This window comes from Podarcis pityusensis (genome assembly GCF_964106645.2).
Source record: "Podarcis pityusensis genome assembly, chromosome: 13".
NCBI lineage: Eukaryota > Metazoa > Chordata > Lepidosauria > Squamata > Lacertidae > Podarcis > Podarcis pityusensis.
In genome coordinates this window covers 2031744-2052417 of record NC_138038.1, presented here as the reverse complement: position 1 = coordinate 2052417, position 20674 = coordinate 2031744, and the positions used below count along the sequence as shown (strand labels likewise).

Sequence of the window (20674 nt, the reverse complement as noted above, 5' to 3'; positions counted from 1 at the left end):
TGGCCTGTATTTTGAACAGTCATCTTCATTCTGTGGGGTGTTCCAGAAATTTGCAATTTAAAAGGGAAGGTGGCAGATCATGAATTCTGTCATTTCGACTGAAAGCACCCACTTGTGTGTTCACCTATGGTGAGTAGAAATCACCTGTAGATAACCAGGGGACATTAATTTAAAAAGGATTCTACTTTTATGCCTCTGAGTGCCACAAATGCATAATAAAAGCATGTGTGTTCAGATGGATTGCTAAAAAGAAAAAAGTGAATGCAAGTATAGTGGTAGCTCGGAACCTGAACAGAATCCATTCTGGAAGACCGTTCGACTTCTGAAACGTTCGAGTTTCAAAGTGCAGCTTCCAATTGACTGACAGATAGGTTTTTGCATAGCGGAAGCTGCGTTGGACATTAGTTTTCCAAGGATCGTTAGAAAACTGGAGCACTTCCTGGTTTTTGGCGTTTGGGAACCAAAACGTTCAAGAACAGCCATTCACGTTCCGAGGTACCACTGTAGTAGTTTTTGTCTATTTTTAAAGGATGAATTAAAATAAATCATTACCTGGTGTCAGGTATCTCAGGCTCATTCTTCATTTGGAGCACAGGGGAGAGGGCCTACACACACTTGCCTTGTTTAAATCCTGAAGGGTGCTACTTCCCTAATATACAGCAACCTATTTGATCATGAAGTGGGGGTGCTAGAGGCCGTCGGATTGTATGGGGATCAGATTTAGGCCACCCAAACAAAGATCACAAATGAGAAGGAATCTGGACTCCCACCACCCCATGAAAACCATCTCTGCTTGCTTACAGGAGGCCTCGCTCAAGGTCATCTTTCAATGGCACTGGTCAGGCTGGCAAAAATGAATCCCTCCCTCTCCCCCATACCTTGAAAGGGTTGTGGAAAACATGGTTCATTCATTCACGTTGAGTGAGAATGCCCCCATGTTAAAAACTTTTGGAGCAGCAAATACCCCATTATATCTATAATTACAAGCCAACCTCTTTCTCCAAATCCTGCCTTAGCCCTAATATCTTTGGACACGGAGGGGCTCCATTTTGCACGACAGAAAACCAGCAGGCTTCTTACTGGCCACAACAAGATTAGCTCAGCAATGCAAGAACCAGACTGAAATACCCCTGAAGATATGGGAAAATAATATTTGGGATACAGCAATATCTGAGCATCTCGGCAGACACAGGAGGGCAATTAAAGGCATAACAAAAAGAGACACCTTCCAAGAAAGGTGGGCTCCTTTCTTGAACTGTGTTAATGACCAAAATGACCTTGTTATCCCAACCACTCAATTTTCTCAGTGGAGAAGTAAAGTTAAGTAGTAGGTTTGAATACTGAATGTGTAAGCTTATGTATAAAGTCAATGGGTAGAACAAACAGCATTAAATGTACTGCTGGATAAGTGTTTAATGGTTCTTTTATTTGTTTAAAAATCAATAATAATTGCTTAAAACATTATAAGAATCATACCGGGAAAATAAACAACATTAGAGCAAAAGAACCTGAGAGGTGCATTGCTTCATATGCCCATTGCTCCTTCCTATATGAAACTGATGGAACGTGTCCACAAAATTGAGCCAAATGGTCCTGCTGAGAACTAAGGGGGACTGTAGTTTGGTTTAACGGTCAAATCATCTTCCCAGGGAGCTCTGGGAATTGTAGCTCTGAGAAGAGAACTGGGGTCTCCTAACAACTCTCAGCACCCTTAACAAACTACAGTTCCCAGAATTCTTTGGGGGAAGCCATGACTGGCTAAAGGAGCATCATATTGCTGTTTGTGTAGAGTGTGGATATGGCCCCTTCCGCTTCCCAACCGCAGCCCCCCAGATGCCTCTCGGAAGGCCACAAGCTGGACAGCAAGGAAGCAGCCCTAGCTTCTTCCCAGCAGCCCATATCCAGTGGCATTCATGGCTCCCCAGTGGCTATTCTAAGATACACTGTGGATGAACATGGAGGAACTATTATAACATCCCATCTCAGTGGTGTCTCCCTGTTTATGGCATGCTCTCCACTATCTGCTTTTGTGGGAGATTAGCAGCCAGCTTAACAAAGGCATATTCTTGCTAGTTAGCATGAGAAGGGGCCAAGTCCACAGAGCCGCATTGCAGTATTGCTGAGACCATAGAAATACAACTGGTAGACAGGCCTTTGCATGATGTCATTTCCCCTTGGAGCATACAGTACTTGCAGTTCCTCTCTCTCTTCCTTTGACCACCATTGGATGCAGACATGCCTCCACTTGCTCCGCATCCCTGAAGCTGCTTATACAGTAGATATAAGTATGTTGCCTGCATAGTTTTGACTGCTGCCATCGCTGTGAACCAATGCATGAGTAAATCTTTTTAAACTTACTTCCCAGGTTGTTGCCTGATTCTTTGTTAAGTGGGTTAGAAGGGGGGAGCCAGCTTATTTCATAGCTGGACTTGCTCAAAACAATATTTTACAGCCTGATTCCTATGCTTTAAATTTTGCTGCCAAAGGTGGGAGTTTGAAACTCTGTTCAACCTGCACATGAGGGGCCTGACTCCAGCTATGGAGGCCAAGCCATTTTGGTTCATTGTGGTCATAAGAACCATCCAAGTTGGTGATCATCACTGGCTCCTGTGGGAGTGAGTTCCATGGTTCTAACTATTGCGAATTTTTGATTATTTGTATGTCGCTTTGAGTTTCCCTTTTGGGAGAGGGACAGTGGCTAATTAAAAAAAAAACCCATTAATTAATAGTAAGTAACTTTGCATCAGCATCAATTTTTTTAAAAAAGAAAGCACTTCTTGTGCAGTATTTTCATCACCAGCTGAGGCGCCATTTTGCTGACCCCAGAAAGTGCCTGGGGCTTTGGGGAAGAGGCCTGGCTCCGGGGCAGAGCATCTGCTTCGCTCCCACAAGGTCCTGGGTTCCATCTCTGGCACCATCTTTGGGTGGGACTGGGAGCAACCTGACCTGTAATCCTGGCAAGCTGCTGCCAGGAGAGAATACTGTAACTGTGTTAGGTGAGCCAGTGGTCTGATTTGGTCTACAGCAGCTTCCCCTGTTCCTAAGCAAACTATATGGCCACAGAGCAGAAGATGTGGCAAAGGAAGGACCAGCTGTGCATGGGAACCACCCAAATGGCCAATGACCAGAGATCTTCGTAAATCGCTCCCAACGCTTCTCTCACAGAATGGTATGGGGTTTTTTCTCCCCATCTACTAATACCAGACTTCAGTTTAGCCAGAACTGGTCAGGTTTTGAAGCTTTCCCAGTTATTTACTGTCTTTTAAAAAAATAAAAATAAAAGATTTTGTGTTACATAGCTTTAGATCTGTGGCCAATTCTTACCTATATAATTTGATTGACCCCGAAACTAGGGGTGGCTAACACCCAATTAAGGAATGTGATTAGGCTCTCACCCTCCCAAGCAAAATTGTCTGGTCCCTGCCAGATCCTGCCAATTTTGGTGATGGCATTGAAAATATTTTGTTGTATCAACTGTATATTTTAGAATATTTTATGTGCACTATGCATTTAGACACCTTGTAATATGTTATAACCAAATTCTACCTGATGGCTCCTGAGGAGCAGGTTTCCGTATATGGTTGGTAACAATTGGATGCCATTTTGAATCAAGATGGCGGGTTGAACTTTTCAGAACTGCATTCATTTTTGGGGTTTCTTTGACCTCTCAAACAACACTGAGTATGAGACATCCTCAGTTAAGACTTAGCTGGTTGTAGCTTTTGGGAGCTTGTGCCAGGAGCCTGTGAATGCCCTCATTTAGTGGGGGCGTTTGAAGGGAGGCCCTACACACACTCCAAGAGACATGGAGGGCGAGGGGCTGCAGCAGCTGCACCATGTTGGTCTTCCTACCAGAGAGCGTGCAAAAGTACACTTGTAGCAAGTGTGCATTGGTTGGAAGAGAAGGTACAACAACTTGAGGCCTGCCTAGCCACATTTCCAGCTACAAGACAAGATGCGGAGTTTCTTGACAGAGCTGCGTGGGATGTGCTGGAGCAGCAACACAGGTGAGGTGCCTGTAAGGAGGAGGAAGATTGCCCGTTGCAGGAGATGAACCCCTGGAGGAATGTGGCACACCAAAGTAGGACTGTCAGGAACCATGTTGTATCATTGGAGCTGCAAAAACAATTCCATGCTCTCACCTTGGACACCGATTCTGGACCAGAGGAGCTAGGACAGCAGTTGGTGACCTCAGAATACACCGAGGTGGCTGTGGAAGGTACAGTGCACAGAATGATTCCTGCCACCCTCCAGAGGAGGAAGAGATGGGAGGAGATGGACTTGGAGGAGTCATTTTCCATTCTTCACATCCACAGCAAGGCATTTGACAAGGTGCCCCATGATATTCTTGTAAAGAAGCTGGTAAAATGCGGTCTTGACTATGCTACCACTCAGTGGATTTGTAACTGGCTGACTGACCGAACCCAAAGGGTGCTCATCAATGGTTCCTCTTCATCCTGGAGAAGAGTGACTAGTGGGGTGCCACAGGGTTCTTGGGCCCGGTCTTATTCAACATCTTTATCAACGACTTGGATGATGGACTCAAGGGCATCCTGATCAAATTTGCAGATGACACCAAACTGGGAGGGGTGGCTAACACCCCAGAGGACAGGATCACACTTCAAAACGACCTTGACAGATTAGAGAACTGGGCCAAAACAAACAAGATGAATTTTAACAGGGAGAAATGTAAAGTATTGCACTTGGGCAAAAAAAATGAGAGGCACAAATACAAGATGGGTGACACCTGGCTTGAGAGCAGTACATGTGAAAAGGATCTAGGAGTCTTGGTTGACCACAAACTTGACATGAGCCAACAGTGTGACGCGGCAGCTAAAAAAGCCAATGCAATTCTGGGCTGCATCAATAGGAGTATAGCATCTAGATCAAGGGAAGTAATAGTGCCACTGTATTCTGCCCTGGTCAGACCTCACCTGGAGTACTGTGTCCAGTTCTGGGCACCACAGTTCAAGAAGGACACTGACAAACTGGAACGTGTCCAGAGGAGGGCAACCAGAATGGTCAAAGGCCTGGAAACGATGCCTTATGAGGAACGGCTAAGGGAGCTGGGCATGTTTAGCCTGGAGAAGAGGAGGTTAAGGGGTGATATGATAGCCATGTTCAAATATATAAAAGGATGTCACATAGAGGAGGGAGAAAGGTTGTTTTCTGCTGCTCCAGAGAAGCGGACACGGAGCAATGGATCCAAACTACAAGAAAGAAGATTCCACCTAAACATTAGGAAGAACTTCCTGACAGTAAGAGCTGTTCGACAGTGGAATTTGCTGCCAAGGAGTGTGGTGGAGTCTCCTTCTTTGGAGGTCTTTAAGCAGAGGCTTGACAACCATATGTCAGGAGTGCTCTGATGGTGTTTCCTGCTTGGCAGGGGGTTGGACTCGATGGCCCTTGTGGTCTCTTCCAACTCTATGATTCTATGATTCTATGATTCTAATTGTGGATGAGTACGCAAATAACCCACTTGCTACCTTCCAAGGAAATGATCTCAGAGAAAGGGAATTGCAGTCTGGAGAAGGCAAGTTGAAGGAGAAGGAAGTACTCAAGCCATAAGGCTCCTGCCTTTATAACCTATCCTAATAATATCCAGATAAGCTCCAATAAGCAATAAGGGGAAATTCATTATATTGGTCCAAATACAGGGATTGGGAGAAATATGTCCAGATGAGAGGCCCTAAACTCCTACCCTGCTAGCAATCTATTTTCTGATTCTGGGCCAGAGGAGCAAGAACCGCAGTTGCAAACCTATGAATACACCGAGGTGGCTTTGGAGCATGCAGTGTTGAGAATGATCCCTGCTGCTCCTCAGAGGCGGAAGAGACAAGTGGGGGTGGTGGGTGACTCCCTACTGAGGACAGAGGCTGTAGTGTGAGGAGGAAACAGGGTGTGCCAGGAGATGTCTTTTGGGTGCAAAGATTCATGAGGTGACAAGAGAAGTCGCTGAGTCTTATAAAGCCCACTGACCACAGCCCTGAAGTCTCTGCATAAGGGATGCTCTGGACCTGGCAACGCTCGTTCTAATCACTTCCCCAAGGCTAGCCCAAAGTATTTTGCTGTCTGAAGCAGAATAGGCTGTGGCACCCACCCTCCACTGCCCAGGTCAAAGCACTCAGTGTTCATGGCTGGCCAAGTTAACTTGGCACCCAATGCAGAAAAACCCACAAGGGCCCCTCCCATGGAAAGAAGGAATCAATGCAGAACATAACCACCACTTTGATCCCCATCCATAACACCCAAGTGCCTCACTCTACTCAATGGTAGGGCTGGCCCTGCAGCCTTCAAGAGAAAAGCTCTTTGAGGTGGAGGCTTGTTTGCGTCCAATGGAATCTGATATCCGCCTCCCCTTGAATGGACGCTCTTACACAGAGACATATCACACCTATAGCAGATTAAAAAGAAAACGTTTCTAAACTTCTGTTTCAAAAACAGTTTACCACAGAGCAGCACACAGAAAAAAACAAATAACTGAAAAATGGAACATAGGTCTGCATAGGAATGTATATTTGTGTGCTTGGGTAACTGAAGGTTTAAAGAAGGTGTGGAAGGAGGGGCAGGGAATATACATTGCAGTCTGCAACTTTACTTAATTAATTTGTTTAATATTCAGGTTATTTCTTAAGTAATTGGTTAGGTTTCAGTTTATAAAAATGCAGAGATAACCCCTCTGTTTATTTCTCTGAATCTCTTTGGGCAGCTGCTGTGACTTCTGGACGAGATGGCAATGATTTCAGATATTCTGCGGTGGTTGCCCAGGGACCGAATACTGTTTTGCGAAGCCTGCCAACATTTTCCATGGAAGAGTCCAAGAGAGTAGCTTTGGTGGAAGCCATTCTGAGGAATCCCTGTACTGGTCGCCATTCCCCTTCCACACTTAATGCCAAAGTAGTTTTGCAAAAGGGCCCCAAACTCCGTGCAGTAAGTAGCCTTGGCCTTTTTTTGCCCTGTGTGGTTTTAAGCAAAATGTTTTTCAGAACATGGCATAACCACTGAAGGGGAGAGTTGCTTTTTCCATCAGAGAGAACGGGCACTTCCAGATAAATCATTATTTCTGCCCAGGTAACTCTAGGCCCGAGGTTCCTGGTTGAGGCCCTGTAGCCCTTGACCCGCAGAGTCTTAATCAGCCAAGGACCTCTGGCCCCTCATATTGCCTTTGCTCCCACTGGTCACGCAAAGGGATCCTGGAAGCTGTTCACCTAAAAACCACCCAATCCCTGGTGCTTGTTGAACAAGAAAGGATGAGGGGGTGGCCTGCCCGGGTTGTTGGGTCCTCCTGGGTTTGAATGCAAGGGGCTCCAGGGTTCTAATTCTCCACAGCACCCCAGGAGAATGGTGTGCGTGGTATTGTGTGATAGAAGACGATCACAAGAGCACAGGCCTCTTTGGTGGCTTCCAGCACCTGTATTTGGAAGCATATTGGGAAATTTAAATGGAGGCTGGACGCAGCCAGCCAGAAAGCGGGCAGGGCAAACATCACTAATGCATTGCAGGGGGTTGGACTAGATGGCCCTTGGGGGTCCCTTCCAACTTTACAATTCCATGATCCCCACCTAGTTCCCCAAGCCCCTCCATGGCACACAGCCACAGCCCAGCAGCCTGGATTGACAAATCCCTGTTCTTAAAGAGAGCATAACCATCCATGTTTTTTTGTTGGCTTTTGTTGACTTCAGAGAGGGCTTCCCTATTATCTTGTGTTCTGAGGAATGGCCACAGTCATAAATATTATCAGAACCTTTGTGAAGAAGCTTGGCGAAAATGGTGTTCCCCCAATAAAACCCTCGCTCAAATTCTTCAAGGCTTGTCACATATAAAGATAAAGAGTTTCTTGGTCCAGCTGTAACGTTTGCTAAAAGTATTCCTCTCTTTCCTGAGCGGGCCAGAGAAGAAAACGTCTCAGAATCCCAAATGGAACCAATAAAGCCACTCAAAAGTCCTTCACAAAAGTACAAAAGTGAGTTTTAAAACAAATTAGTTTACCTCCCCTGAACCCTGTCAGAGCTGGTAGAAAGAGTAAAAATGTCCAGCCAACATTACTGGCATTTTAGGCAGATTTTTTGAGTTTCCCAAATATTTGCTGTTTCCACAGATATTATAAATTCAAAATTATCTTAAGATCCTTTGCTGATGATACAAATGCTTCAGGGTTCAAGTGGCGTGAAAGGCCAGTTCTGGTGTGCTTCTCTCACACATGATTGATGTCCTCTCCACCCCAAAATTCTTGTAATAATATAAATGCCTGGATGTTTGTGAAACTTTAAGCATGCCAGTCAATCAGCTGGGCACATCCCAGATCCGAGCCCATTCTCTTGAGCAAGGATCTTCTGCAGGATTGTTTGAGCACTGAAATTGACCACAAAGGCATCTGTGGTGTCAAAGTTGGTGTCTCCCTGGCTGGTGTCAGAAGTGGCATCCATTATCAAGTCCAACTGAGGTTTCTGTGTCACGTGGATGGGAGTTAAATTTAAAACCTAACATCACGAAAAAATATCCAGGAGAGATCTGGGGACCAGAGCTGCCCTGAAATTTCAGGACTGAATCTTGGACCGAGAACCTCTAACAAAGATTGTCAGGCCACAGGTGGACCTACTTGTAAACAGCGGCAGAGATTTTTTCTAAGAGGTGAGCTCTGCTTCCACCCATGCACCTTCGCTCCTCAAAGGGCACATATACTCAGCTTCAGATTGAATCCAGATTGTAATTTTGCCAGCCACATTTTTAAGCATCATGCATTGTTCTTTTATCAACAATTTGTTCAGCACCTGAAAAAAGGCTCCAAGTAAGAGTGAGGTGGCTTTGTGATTGACACGAAAGGCTGGCCAATCAGTTCTAAGTCCTGTGCTAAGTCCTACTTCCAAAAAAGGCGGGTGCGGTGGCTTTGTAATTGACCCAAAGGCTGGCCAATGGGCATGTTGCACAGCCTTGCTTCAAAAGGAGCGATTGGCTTCATGATTACCCAAAAGGCCAGCCAATCAGCACTGTGTAAATTCAGCTTTGGCAGAAAACCAGAATGGGTTACTGATCCCAGGGAGAGTATAGAATATGGAGCAGCCAGGCACTCACCTGGAAAGTGGGGATTGGGTAGGCAGCTACTATTATTGGGGACTGCTAAAAAAAACCTCATCCAGAACTGGGCCTGAACCACAGGTTCTACCATATCTATTCACAAAAACGTTTCAAAATAGGTTTAAACCCAACAGTGGTTTCAGTCCTATATTTGGATCTCAGTCAGCGCTCAGTGGTGGATCTCCTCCAGTCATCCTCACCAACTAAATAACACCTTGTACTTGTGTCAGAGGAGAGTGGCTAAGTCATTCAACGAAGAGACTGTTAAGGCAAACCTCAGTATGCTACTTCTAATGGGGCATCTCTAAAATGGAGGTGGGAAACGTCATCTACTGAAGGGCCTGGTGTTGCCCACAGAGTAAAAGTAAAGTCCATCACAGGTTCAGTATGATCAGCTTTTCAACACGATAGCCAAAGGGTGGAAAGCCAAGCAATGGAGTCCCTGTGTCCTAGTCTCCTGAGGTGCAAGTACTATCAGGGGGTGAAGCCCCCGGCTCATCTGCCTCACTTTCTGAGATTTGTCCTGTGGAATTATCAGTCCCTGGTGATTCCTTGGGCTCTTCTGGAGATGCTGGGTGAGTTTCTTCTTCCACCTGTTGATCCTTCACATCTTCACCATTGATTTCCGCATCTACCGAGTTTGGCAGGGCTGGAGTCTCAGCCTCCTCTGCTGGGCCATCCTGTTCTTCTGGAGTGGCTTTCTCTTCCTTCTCAGCCTCTTCCATCATCTTTGTCCCTTCCTCCTTGACATTGGTTGCCCTGTCCTCCATTTTGGCACTCTCCCCGTTCATCGTGACAGCCTTGGCTGGGGATTTGAGGTTCTGTGCAGCAGCTAAAATATCCGCCTGCAGCTGCTTGGTGGAGTCAACGGGCTCTTCCTGGTCGGCATCAGACAGCTTCTCTGGCACTTCGCTGAAGGCCTTGGCCCCTCCTGACTTGTCGTTCTGGTCCACGTACTTCTTCTTTGGAAAAGATGATGGATAGTAGGCCGAAGCCTTGTGTTTCTGCCGGACGATGACGGCGGCACACACAATGAAAAGGAAGAGGAAGACCAAGGAGCCGACCACAATGATCAAGAGCATGTACTTCTGGAAGAAGTCCACAATCCCATCCAATATGTTGAGGGATGTTGAAGTCCCATTCACAATGAGGTCATTCAAGGTGGGGTTTGCACCTAGTGTCACGCTTGCAGGGGGTGGGATGGAGGATGCCCCCTCGCTCTCTCCGCTGCCACCGTTGTCTTCAAGCCCTGCTTTGTGTATGGATCTTGAGGCGCACAAGGGCACCATCAGCATAACAAGCAGGCAGATGTCCATCAGGACGGCCATGTCAGTGGTTGGATGTGGCTAGTTCTTTGGAAAAAACAACAAACAAACAAACACAAAGGAATGGTTATTCTTAGATGTGTAGCATGCGCAAATGAGCTAAGTCCCATTCTTAGACCTGGAGGAACTTCTTCCATGGGGATGGGGGGCTTGCTAAAGTTAATGGTGAGCCTCTTTGCACATGCTCAGTAGGCCTCTCATCTGTCCTAATGACTTCACATATTCGACAACTAGTTCTGGGGTTAAGCTCTGGTAAATCCCTACCTCAAACTGAGATGTGGGCATAAGCAAAAATAGCCAATGAAATCCCACGAAATCGACACATTCAGTGAAGTTTCAGGCCCAGCTAGAGGTAGGGTTTCTTCCATACATACACAGTTCATGGACAAGGTATGTTATTTCTTCCCCACTCCTCTCACTCTTGTTGGCTAATGGAATTGTAGAACTGCAGAGTTGGAAGGGACCCCAAGGGACATCTAGCCCAACCCTCTGCAATGCGAAAATTGCAGCAAAATAATCCCTGACAGCTATCCTACTCTACTTATAAGCCTCCAATGAAGGGAGCCCATCACCTTCCGAGGCAGTTCATTCCGCTCTTACCCTCAGGAAGTTCTTCCTAATATTTAGTCGGAAGCTCCTTTCTTCTCATTTGATCCACTGCCTCCCCCAAAGCCAAATTTAAAAGTCACTCTCCACCGCCTGGGATAGTGGTGGTCCCCCTGCAACCCTCCCCCCAAAATGAGATGCAAAATAGTTTTCCCTCCCCTCATTTTCGCTAATGAAGTGACCTTTCCCAAAGTTACAGAAAATCAAGGCAAACTCTTTTTTCTGAATTAAAATGGAAAAGGTTTCCTTCTGGTGTGAAAGGCTAAGTTTTCTCCAAGAGAGTTGCCCTCAGACGACTTGCCCACCGCCTATGACTTGGGACGAGTCACTGTTCCATTGAGAGGTCATAGCTCGATGGCAGAAGACCTGCTGCACATGCGGAAGGTCTCAGGTTCATCTCCCGGCAGCATCTCAGGGAGCAGGTGGTGGAGAGGAGCTGCCAGTCAGAGTAGACAAGACTGGGCTAGGTGGATTAAGACCAGGGATACGACAGTGACTCATAGCTCTGCAGAAGCCAACTCTGTATGTGTCAGCCCAGAAGAGCGGCTCAGGCAGGCAGCCTCCTCTGAAGGAGGCTATTTCTGGTCTGTCCGTACAGTCAGGAGTGACTGAACAATCCTAACGTCACCCAGTCAAGAGTCCGAGGCAGAAGGAGATCAGAAGAGCCCCCTTGTCAGGAGGGGAGCATACAGTGAGATGGGTGGGCTTTGGGCCGACAGAGATGTTTGGATGGTCTAAATTCATTTATTTCTCAACATGCAGAGTTGGGAGCTTACTGGTTTAGGAGTTCTAATAAATCTCTGAGCTCCTGAGCCTGATCAGATCCTGGCCTGAGCACACCACTGTGGTTGGTAGGTAAATTCCTGAGATTTGAGGTTTGCAATGGAAACTGTTACACAGACCAAAGAGCGCAGACTCAGGCATGCAGCCCCGGCTGATCCAACTCAAGGTTTACTTCACCAGCTGTTGGATCTGTCAGTAGATCTAGACAGATGTTTAAATGCTGCTGTTTCTGTTCTGACTCTCCAGTGACACACACCCAGTTTTTAATGTGGAAAACAAAGAGGGCTTCCTCCCCCCCTTCTCTGACTTCTCTGGAGCTCTGCCGTCTGCCCTCACTGCTGCACCCCAAATCCCAAGTGCCAGCCTGGCAGTCAGGAGGTGTCACTCTGCACATGTTTGGAAGCTAACATGCTCCTCCAGAATTTTCTTCTCCTCTGCTCCTTTTTCTAAGCAACATATTCAGAGTCCAGATGTTCCTGCTGAAAGGGGCTGTGCCTGATGCAAGCAGTTTCCCCTTGACTCAAATGCAACGTGCCCAGAACCTTTGCCAAGTCTGGAGACATTAACTTCCTGCAAAACTGCTAACTGAAACCCAGTGTGCAGCCTCAGCATCTGGAACAGCCAGAGGTCTCTGCATGAATCATCTGGTAATGTGTAGCCTCAAAAGAGCCCTGCAGCTGATCCAGCCCAGAGCTCATCTAGTCCAATGGAGACCAGCCCAGATGTGTCCGAGAAGCTCACCAGCCGGGCATGAAGGTGGTAGACACCCGCTGTTGTATGTCCTCAGAATCTGGCCTTCCAAGCTGCCTTGCCTCTGAACAAGGAGTTTCCATCTGGCTCACAGCTCCATCTGACTCACCAGTCTCTCCAAGGATGTTTCATCCAATGCAAATTACAAAGACTTTTGAAATCCGTATATGGGGATGTTTCCTTTGCAACAGATATCTAGGCTTCTCACTTCCACTGGAAAGGAACATTCCACCCAGATGATACTTCAAGAAAAGAACTTCTCCTTTATCATCTCTCCCTGACCCCTTCATCGGCTCTTCTCTCCTTAGGAGCAATTTAGCCCCTGATCCACAAAATCCAGGCAGGGCACTGACACAAGGGCCCTCTATAATTGTTTCTCTACAGCCCTTGGCATTCAGAGGTAGACTGCCTTTGGGCATGGAAGCTCTGTGGATCTATCGAGGCTAAGCTGTCAATATCCTCCCCACCATGAAACCCAATTTGAGCTCCATCCTTGCAACACTTCAGCAGGAATCCAGAACTTTTGTGCTTGCCAGAAATACAGGGAAAAGGGGGTCCTCTAGCCCAGTCCCCTGCTAAAGCATCCATGACAGATGACCATCCAACCTCTGCTTGGATACCTCCAAGGAAGGAGAGTTCTTGCACCCTCCCTTGAGAACCAGGGGCAGCAGGATCCCATCAAATGGATCAGCCATATCTGTGCAAGGCCTGCAGCCTCTCTCCAGATCCCAGTGACAGGCCAAATTCCATACCCTCCAACATTTCTGTGATGGAAATAGGAACGCCCCATTCCACCATGGTTTCTTTCCTATTTATACCCCACACATCTGACTGGGTTGCCCCAGCCACTCTGGAAAGCTTCCAACATACATAAAAACATGATAAAACATTAAAGAGCTGGGAGCTGGGCATGTTTAGCCTGGAGAAGAGGAGGTTAAGGGGTGATATGATAGCCATGTTCAAATATGGGCTGCATCAATAGGAGTATAGTATCTAGATCAAGGGAAGTAATAGTGCCACTGTATTCTGCTCTGGTCAGACCTCACCTGGAGTACTGTGTCCAGTTCTGGGCACCACAGTTCAAGAAGGACACTGACAAACTGGAACGTGTCCAGAGGAGGGCAACCAAAATGGTCAAAGGCCTGGAAACGATGCCTTATGAGGAACGGCTAAGGGAGCTGGGCATGTTTAGCCTGGAGAAGAGGAGGTTAAGGGGTGATATGATAGCCATGTTCAAATATATAAAAGGATGTCACATAGAGGAGGGAGAAAGGTTGTTTTCTGCTGCTCCAGAGAAGCGGACACGGAGCAATGGATCCAAACTACAAGAAAGAAGATTCCACCTAAACATTAGGAAGAACTTCCTGACAGTAAGAGCTGTTCGACAGTGGAATTTGCTGCCAAGGAGTGTGGTGGAGTCTCCTTCTTTGGAGGTCTTTAAGCAGAGGCTTGACAACCATATGTCAGGAGTGCTCTGATGGTGTTTCCTGCTTGGCAGGGGGTTGGACTCGATGGCCCTTGTGGTCTCTTCCAACTCTATGATTCTATGATTCTAAAGAAAAAACCCTTCCCTATACAGGATTGCCTTCAGACGGCTCAGGGGTTGGATAACTCCATACCCTCCAACATTTCTCCAATGAAAATAGGAATGTCCTAAGGAAAAGCGTGACATTCTGGGCTCAAATCAGAAATGGGAATGGCTTCTGTAAATCTGGGGCTTTCCCTGGAAAACAGGGTCATTTGGAGGGTCTGAAATTCTTCAAACTCTAAATGCACACAGTCTCCCCCATCCCTCTGCCTCCTTTCTTCCTCCTCCTCCCTAGATGCATAAAATATCCCCTAAATCCCCTCTAGTTTTAAAAGCTGTGTAATCTGAGAACTGCCCCATCTCTTCTGAGCTGGAGCAAATCAACTGGCAATTAAATCAGCAGACAAGACCTTCCTCTGGACTCTGAGCACAAACCTTCTCAGATAGCCAGCTGCATAATGCAAGCTTTTAATTCAATTTTGTTTTCATCAGGTTGTTATTCTTCAAAGGCATCCCACAATCTTAAAGCAGCTGATCTACCAAATAATAGTGTTGATTTGATTGCACCAAAATCTGTGCTACTCCTTTAACAATTCAAACATATAAATTTAATAATAATAATAATAATAATTTAAAAGGCAGTAACATTAAAAAGCAAACCACCCCACATTAACATCAATAAAATATATACTGCCTATGATTCCAAAATATTTATATATTGCCTTTAATTCAGAAATATTAAGATGGTGCAGAGTAAGTAATGCACAAGTTAATTAAAATGACACATTAAATAGCAATGAATAGCTAATTAACTGCTTTATTTGCTTCTGTTTTGTAGTTTCAGATTCTTCTGCTTTATATTTGTCTGTGGTGTGGTGGTTTTTTTCATCTTTATGTTCATATTTGAAGCCACTGTGGATGGTACCTTGTACGCCTCCTGCCGGCAGCTCCTTTGGCCAAGCTGGTGCCAAATGTATTGCTCTGCTTTCCTTTGGACCCCATCAGCAAGTCCAAGAGGGGGGTCTTGTTGTCTGGGCAGCCCAGACCCTCCAGACACACTGCCCAGGCCTGCATCCTGGGGAAGTCACTTTGGTGCTGCTAACACAGGAAAAACAAGGACTACAGGTTGCTTCCATCGGTGGGAGAGATCACTGTCTCTCACTGGTCAGCTGGGCCTGCCTTAAGCTGGGCCGCCCCAGTCAATAAGTGCTGACCCGCCCCAGTCCGCCTGCTTCAATGGGTGCTGGAGCTCAGAGAGAGAAAACGCAGTGGTGCATCTGCAGCAGCACAACCGCATGCCCTCATCTGCCCCAGCTGCAACAAAACACGTCTCTCCCATATGGATCTCTACAAGCCACAGCGGGTGCTGCAGCCTCCCAGCGGTTTGACTTCACCCCCAAAGGTGCCCTCTCCCCTTGTCTTCTGAGACAGATGGATGACAACAACAATGTGGTCTTTGTACAGATATAAAATCCTCTAAAGAAGCAAAACAAACCACCACAGGAGAAATCTGAGGTCACACGCTGCTCCACTGGCACCACCAACTCAAGAGACTCCTGGGTTGCAATGGTGGCTGGGCCTGTCCTTCACCTGACTACAAATGGGACCAGTGCTAGATGACCCATAGGGTCCCTTCCAACTCTATACTCTGTGATTCTGTGAAATCAACATTATGTGAACGCTACAATCAGCCCCCGCAGGACACGGCTGGCGTTCCATGGCAAGCCCAAGGCTGTCGGTGGCCGGGGGTGGCAGTAGAAGGCCACTTCCTGTGCTCCTATGCCTCTCTAGATCTGCATTATGCCACACACCCCATGGCAGGCCACCTGGGACTAGTGCCCTCAGCACCCTCCCGATAGTCGGTTGGTAACCCCTGAACAAAATACCTAGAAGGTCAGGTGGATTTGGAGTGAGGCTTACGTGCAAAGCCTGCCTGATGACGCCCATGTTCTGATTTTGCCACAGGACTCCGCAGGGCGGGGAAGGATTGGCAGAGCCAGGCTGCACACATCTGAGCCTGAATCTAACTTGCTGGCAACAGGGCAGGGAACCATGGCAGGAGGAGGAGGAGCTGTGATTTCCCTCCATTCTTGTTGCATGGATGTTATTGGCGTGGAGACCAAAGAGGTAGCTAAGGAAGGTGGGCTTCAGCTCAGCCCCCCCTCCCCCATTACCCATTTTCAGCGCTGAGAGCAGACCCCAGGACATATGAAGAGCCAGTGTGGTGTAGCAGTTAGAGGGCTGGATTACTAGGACCTGGGAGACTAGGGTTCAAATCCCCCACTCAGCCATGAAGCTCCCTGGGTGACCTTGGGTGCCAGCCACTGCCCCTCAACCCCACCTACCTCACAGGGTTGTTGATAAATGAGGAGAGGGAGAACTATATATGCTACCTTGAGCTTCTTGGAGGAAAATGTGGGTTATAAATACAAGAAATAATAATGATGATTAACACCTCTGAGCATGTGCAGAATGCTCTGCATGTTTCTTCCCCCTGCAACCCCGCCACTGCATGACCACAAACCCCCATGTGTGCCACAAATCCCAAGGAAAGCACAAACCCCAGGTTGTCTTGAGGAATCTCTGCTTCATAGCCGGGGTCTTGGGGCACAGACCTCTGGGAAGTTCTCCTGCATAGGCACACACACAAAGTTCATTTCAACAGTGCAGGAGAATTTCCCAGGGAGCTGCCCCTAAATTTTGAGTTTTCCTAGGGAGTAGCAGCCTCATCTTCTTCAGTGCGCAAGGCAGAAGCAAAACGGGTTCATCTAGGACAGAATTGATTACCGGGTCCTTCTGCCTCTTCACAGGAAGATCAGAAGAGCCTGGCTGCTGGATCAGGCCAAGTGGGGCCCATCTAGCCCAGCCTCCTGTTCTCACTGTGCCCTACCAGATGCCTCCATGGGAAACCTGCAAGCAGGATCCAAGCACAAGAGCCCTGTCTCCCTTCTGGCATTCAGAAGCATTGCTGCTTCCAATTGTGGAGGCAGAGCAGAGTTGTCTGGCCAGCAGCCAGCATTGGCCTCTCCTCCCCCGTGAACTTATTCGGTCCTCTTTTAAAGACATCCCGGCTGGCGGACGCCCTGCCTCCTGTGGCAGAAAGTTCCATGGCTTAACTCTGAGCTGCATAGATTCCTTTCATCTGTCCTGAAGCTTCCAGCATCCAGCTTCCTGGGCTGCCCCCAAATTCTAGTGTTCTGAGAGAGGGAGGAATTTTCCCGCTGTCTGCTTTGTCCAGGCTACATACACTTTTATGAACTTCTATTGCATCTTCTTCGCCTTTTCTCCAAACTAAAAGCTCCCAAGACGGCACCCTTTTCTTACAGGGGAGTTGCTGCGTCCCCCTTGAGCCACCCCGTTCCCAAGCAGGCGAGGCTTTTGTGGGGCCCCATCCTGCCCGCCCCAAAAGGCTTAGCAGCAGTTGTATCTGCCAGAAGTCAGCGGGAGTTGAGAAAAGGTGGGGTGGCGATGGGCCCCCAAGGTTTAGGGCGGGGGGGGGGGAGTTGCGGGCATTTACTCACGGGAGAGGAAACTTTGCCGTCTTCTGCTGGCCCCCTGGCTGCCTGCTCTGCTGCTGAGCGCAGCCCCTTCCTCCTCCGAGCTTGGCCGCTTCTGTGCCTGGCCAGCTTTTTTGCATTAAGTCTGGTTTCATGTGGGGACAGGGAGGGAGGGAGGGAGGGAAGGAAGGGGAGGGCAGCCCCCCACATGCGGCTCTCCTTTCCCTCCCCCTTTCTCCTGCAGGCAGCCGCCCTCCAAGCTGGGAGGGAAGGAGAGGGAAAGAGGGTGGATAAAGTTTTGCTCCGTCTGCGCATCCCTCCAAGGGGAAAGTTCCCAGCAAAGCCAGGGCCAGAGGGGATGTTTGTTTATCAAGGCAAGCAGCTGAGGAGTTAGGAAGTGGGGGGTGATGGTTGGTGGGATTAAAATCATCTCCCCAGAGAACATTCTTCCCAGAGGTGACATGATAAAATGACGCGTGCATGGAGAAAGACGACAGAGAAAAGTCTTTCTTCCTCTCTCAGAACCCGGGGACATCCCATAAAGCTTGAATGCTGTCAGATTCAGGACAGAGAAGAGGAAGGGCTTTTTCGTGTAGCACATAGTTACACTGTGGAACTCACTCCCACAAGAGACAGCGATGGCCATCAACTGGGATGGCTCTTTTAGAGGACGGGGCGGAGGGGGGATCACAGAGGATAAGGCTACTAGTCAAAATGGCTGTGCTCTCCTTCTACAGCCGAGGCAGCAAGGCTTCTGAATCCCACTTGCTGGAGAGTGTTGCTCTCGGGCTCAGCTCCTGCGGGAGAGTGCCCTAGAGGAAGATGCTGCTGGGCTGGATCTGCTGGCTCTTCTCGTGTTCTTAACAGCTTCCTTTTCCAATCCTCCTTTCATTGGCCACACTTCTATAACAGGGATCAGATGCAATGTTAGGAACTGAGAAAGATGAGTTACAATATATCCAGGGATTCAGTTCTATCACTTGTGGAATGAAATATACTCAGAGTCGCAAAGTGATTTCATGCTCTTTATTCAGCTCATAGTGGTGAGGAGGAATGGGAGTCCCCTCAAAGTATCTGCTTTATATACATTATTTACACAATGGGCTGCACATGATTGGCTAATTCCGGAATTCTACTGTAAGCCAAACAGGATGTGGATTCACTTCTATCTGGAGCATGATTGGGTGGTTCCTGCCAACCAATCATACTGCTGCATTGTTCTAGGACCAATCAGACTGCTGCCTTTTGGATCCTATTGTTCTAGGACCAATCAGACTGCTGCAGTTTGGATCCTATTCAACTCAGTACATAACACCCCTCCCCTCTAAGTTCCAGTCCTGCCCGGGAGGTCGCATTCATAGTCCTCAAGGTACGCCGGCGGCCTACGTGTGCGTTGCGGCCTGGGGTGTTCCCTGGTCCGGGGTTCAGGTTCTGGCTCGTGTTCCAAGGATGCTGGCTGTGATGGGGCTGTTTGGTCTGGCGCAACCGGCTCGCTCAGTCGTGGTTCTGGTTCCGGTGTCCTTTCGGCCTCGTGGGTCCTCTCTGTATTTACTAATTCTGCCTCTCCTGCTGGCCCCTCCTGCTCTATGGGCCTCACTGCCCCACTGTTCCCTTGGGACTCCTCTGACCTGTCCTCCTGGTTTTCTCCCAGGAATTGTCGCCGTATCTGGTCGCAGTGGCGGCGCCAGCATTGCCCCCCATCCGTTAGCACCTCGTATGACACGGGGCCAGTGACCCTGGTGACTGTGGCGGGTACCCATGCTGGGCCTGCCCCAAAATTCTTCGCGTACACTGGGTCCTGGGCCTCAAAGGTCTGGGGGTTCCTGCCTTCCCCCACCACTACCTCATCCTGAGCTCTATCGGGGTGAAGGCGGTCCAATCTGATTGCAAGGCGCCGACCCATTAGTAGTTCAGCAGGGCTCCGGCCAGTCGTTGAGCTGGGGGTGCTGTGCTGTGCTAGAAGGAATGTGGCAAGGCGGTACTCCCAATCCCCTTGCGTCATGCGGCGGAGGGTGTCCTTGGTGGTCCGCACCATGCGTTCTGCTTGGCCATTGGTGGCAGGGTGGAATGGCGCCGAACGGATGTGGCGGATGGCGTTCTGCACTGTGAAGGTTTGGAATTCTCCTGATGTAAATGCAGTCCCGTTGTCTGAGACAAGAGTGTCAGGGAGCCCGTGGGTTGCAAACAGCCTGCGTAGTACCCGGATGGCTGCGGACGTAGAAGTGGATGGTACCAGTGCAACTTCCAGCCATTTGGTGTAGGAGTCCACCACTATGAAGAATGTTTTCCCCTGAAAGGGGCCAGCGAAGTCCACATGCAGGTGTGACCATGGTGTTCGGGCGGACTCCCAGGACTGGACTGGGGCCCTTGGGGGATCTGGGCGGGATTCTTGGCAGGCCTGGCAGTGTTTGACCCAGGCCTCTATCTCTCCGTCAATCCCCGGCCACCACACAGAACTCCTGGCAAGGGCCTTCATTCTTACTACCCCTGGGTGTGTCTCGTGCAGGGCTGTGAGGACCCTTTTGCAGAGGGGCTGGGGAACAACGACCCTGCTTCCCCATAACAGGCACCCCTTGTGGGCCGACAGTTCATGTTTGCGGGTTGTGTAGCCGGTGAATTCTGGCCCGGGGCTGCTGCTGGGCCATCCCCTCCACACCCAGTCCAGGACCCAGGAGATGACCCTATCTTTCTTGGAATGGTGTGCAACTTCTTGTGCCTGAATGGGGCAATTGGGAAGCAGCTCCAGGCTCATAACCTCTTGTGCAGGTGCTGGGTCGGGGCCTGTTTCCGGTAGTGGTAGCCTGCTGAGGGCGTCCGCATGGCCCATCGCCTTCCCAGGGTGGTGAATCAGTGCATACTGGTAGCTGGCAAGCAAAATTGACCACCTGAGGACACGAGGAGACAGCACTTGGGGGGTCTGCTTTCCGGGGGCAAACAAGCCAAGCAATGGTTTGTGGTCAGTCACCACGGTGAAGGGTCGCCCGTACAAGAAATCATGGAATTTTTCTACTCCCTTCACGATTGCCAGACCCTCCTTGTCGATTTGCGAGTAGTTCCGCTCGGTTGCGTTGAGTGTCTGGGAAAAGTATGCTACCGGTACCTCTCTTCCA

At 48.6% G+C, this 20674-nt stretch overlaps 1 protein-coding gene across 2 annotated transcripts; it reads right to left on the bottom strand.

The window, feature by feature from the left end:
• Window positions 1-6427: 6427 nt before the first annotated feature.
• TMEM119 (transmembrane protein 119) lies at window positions 6428-17747 on the bottom strand. 2 transcript variants are annotated; one of them, XM_080978738.1, is made up of 3 exons: window positions 17589-17732; window positions 12531-12752; window positions 6428-10427 (listed from the first exon to the last, which is right to left on the bottom strand). In XM_080978738.1, the coding sequence occupies exon 3, from the start codon at window positions 10401-10403 to the stop codon at window positions 9525-9527; it is 879 nt and encodes a 292-aa protein (XP_080834864.1). In that variant the 5' UTR covers window positions 10404-10427; window positions 12531-12752; window positions 17589-17732; the 3' UTR covers window positions 6428-9524. The 2 variants fall into 2 exon arrangements, with proteins under 2 accessions (XP_080834864.1, XP_080834863.1); XM_080978737.1 differs by lacking the exon at window positions 12531-12752 and having other exon boundaries at window positions 17589-17747.
• Between the last annotated feature and the right edge of the window lie 2927 nt (window positions 17748-20674).

Excerpts from the sequence above, each read along its gene's own strand:
- TMEM119 (XM_080978737.1), bottom strand. The coding sequence starts at position 10,403 with ATGGCCGTCCTGATGGACATCTGCCTGCTTGTTATGCTGATGGTGCCC.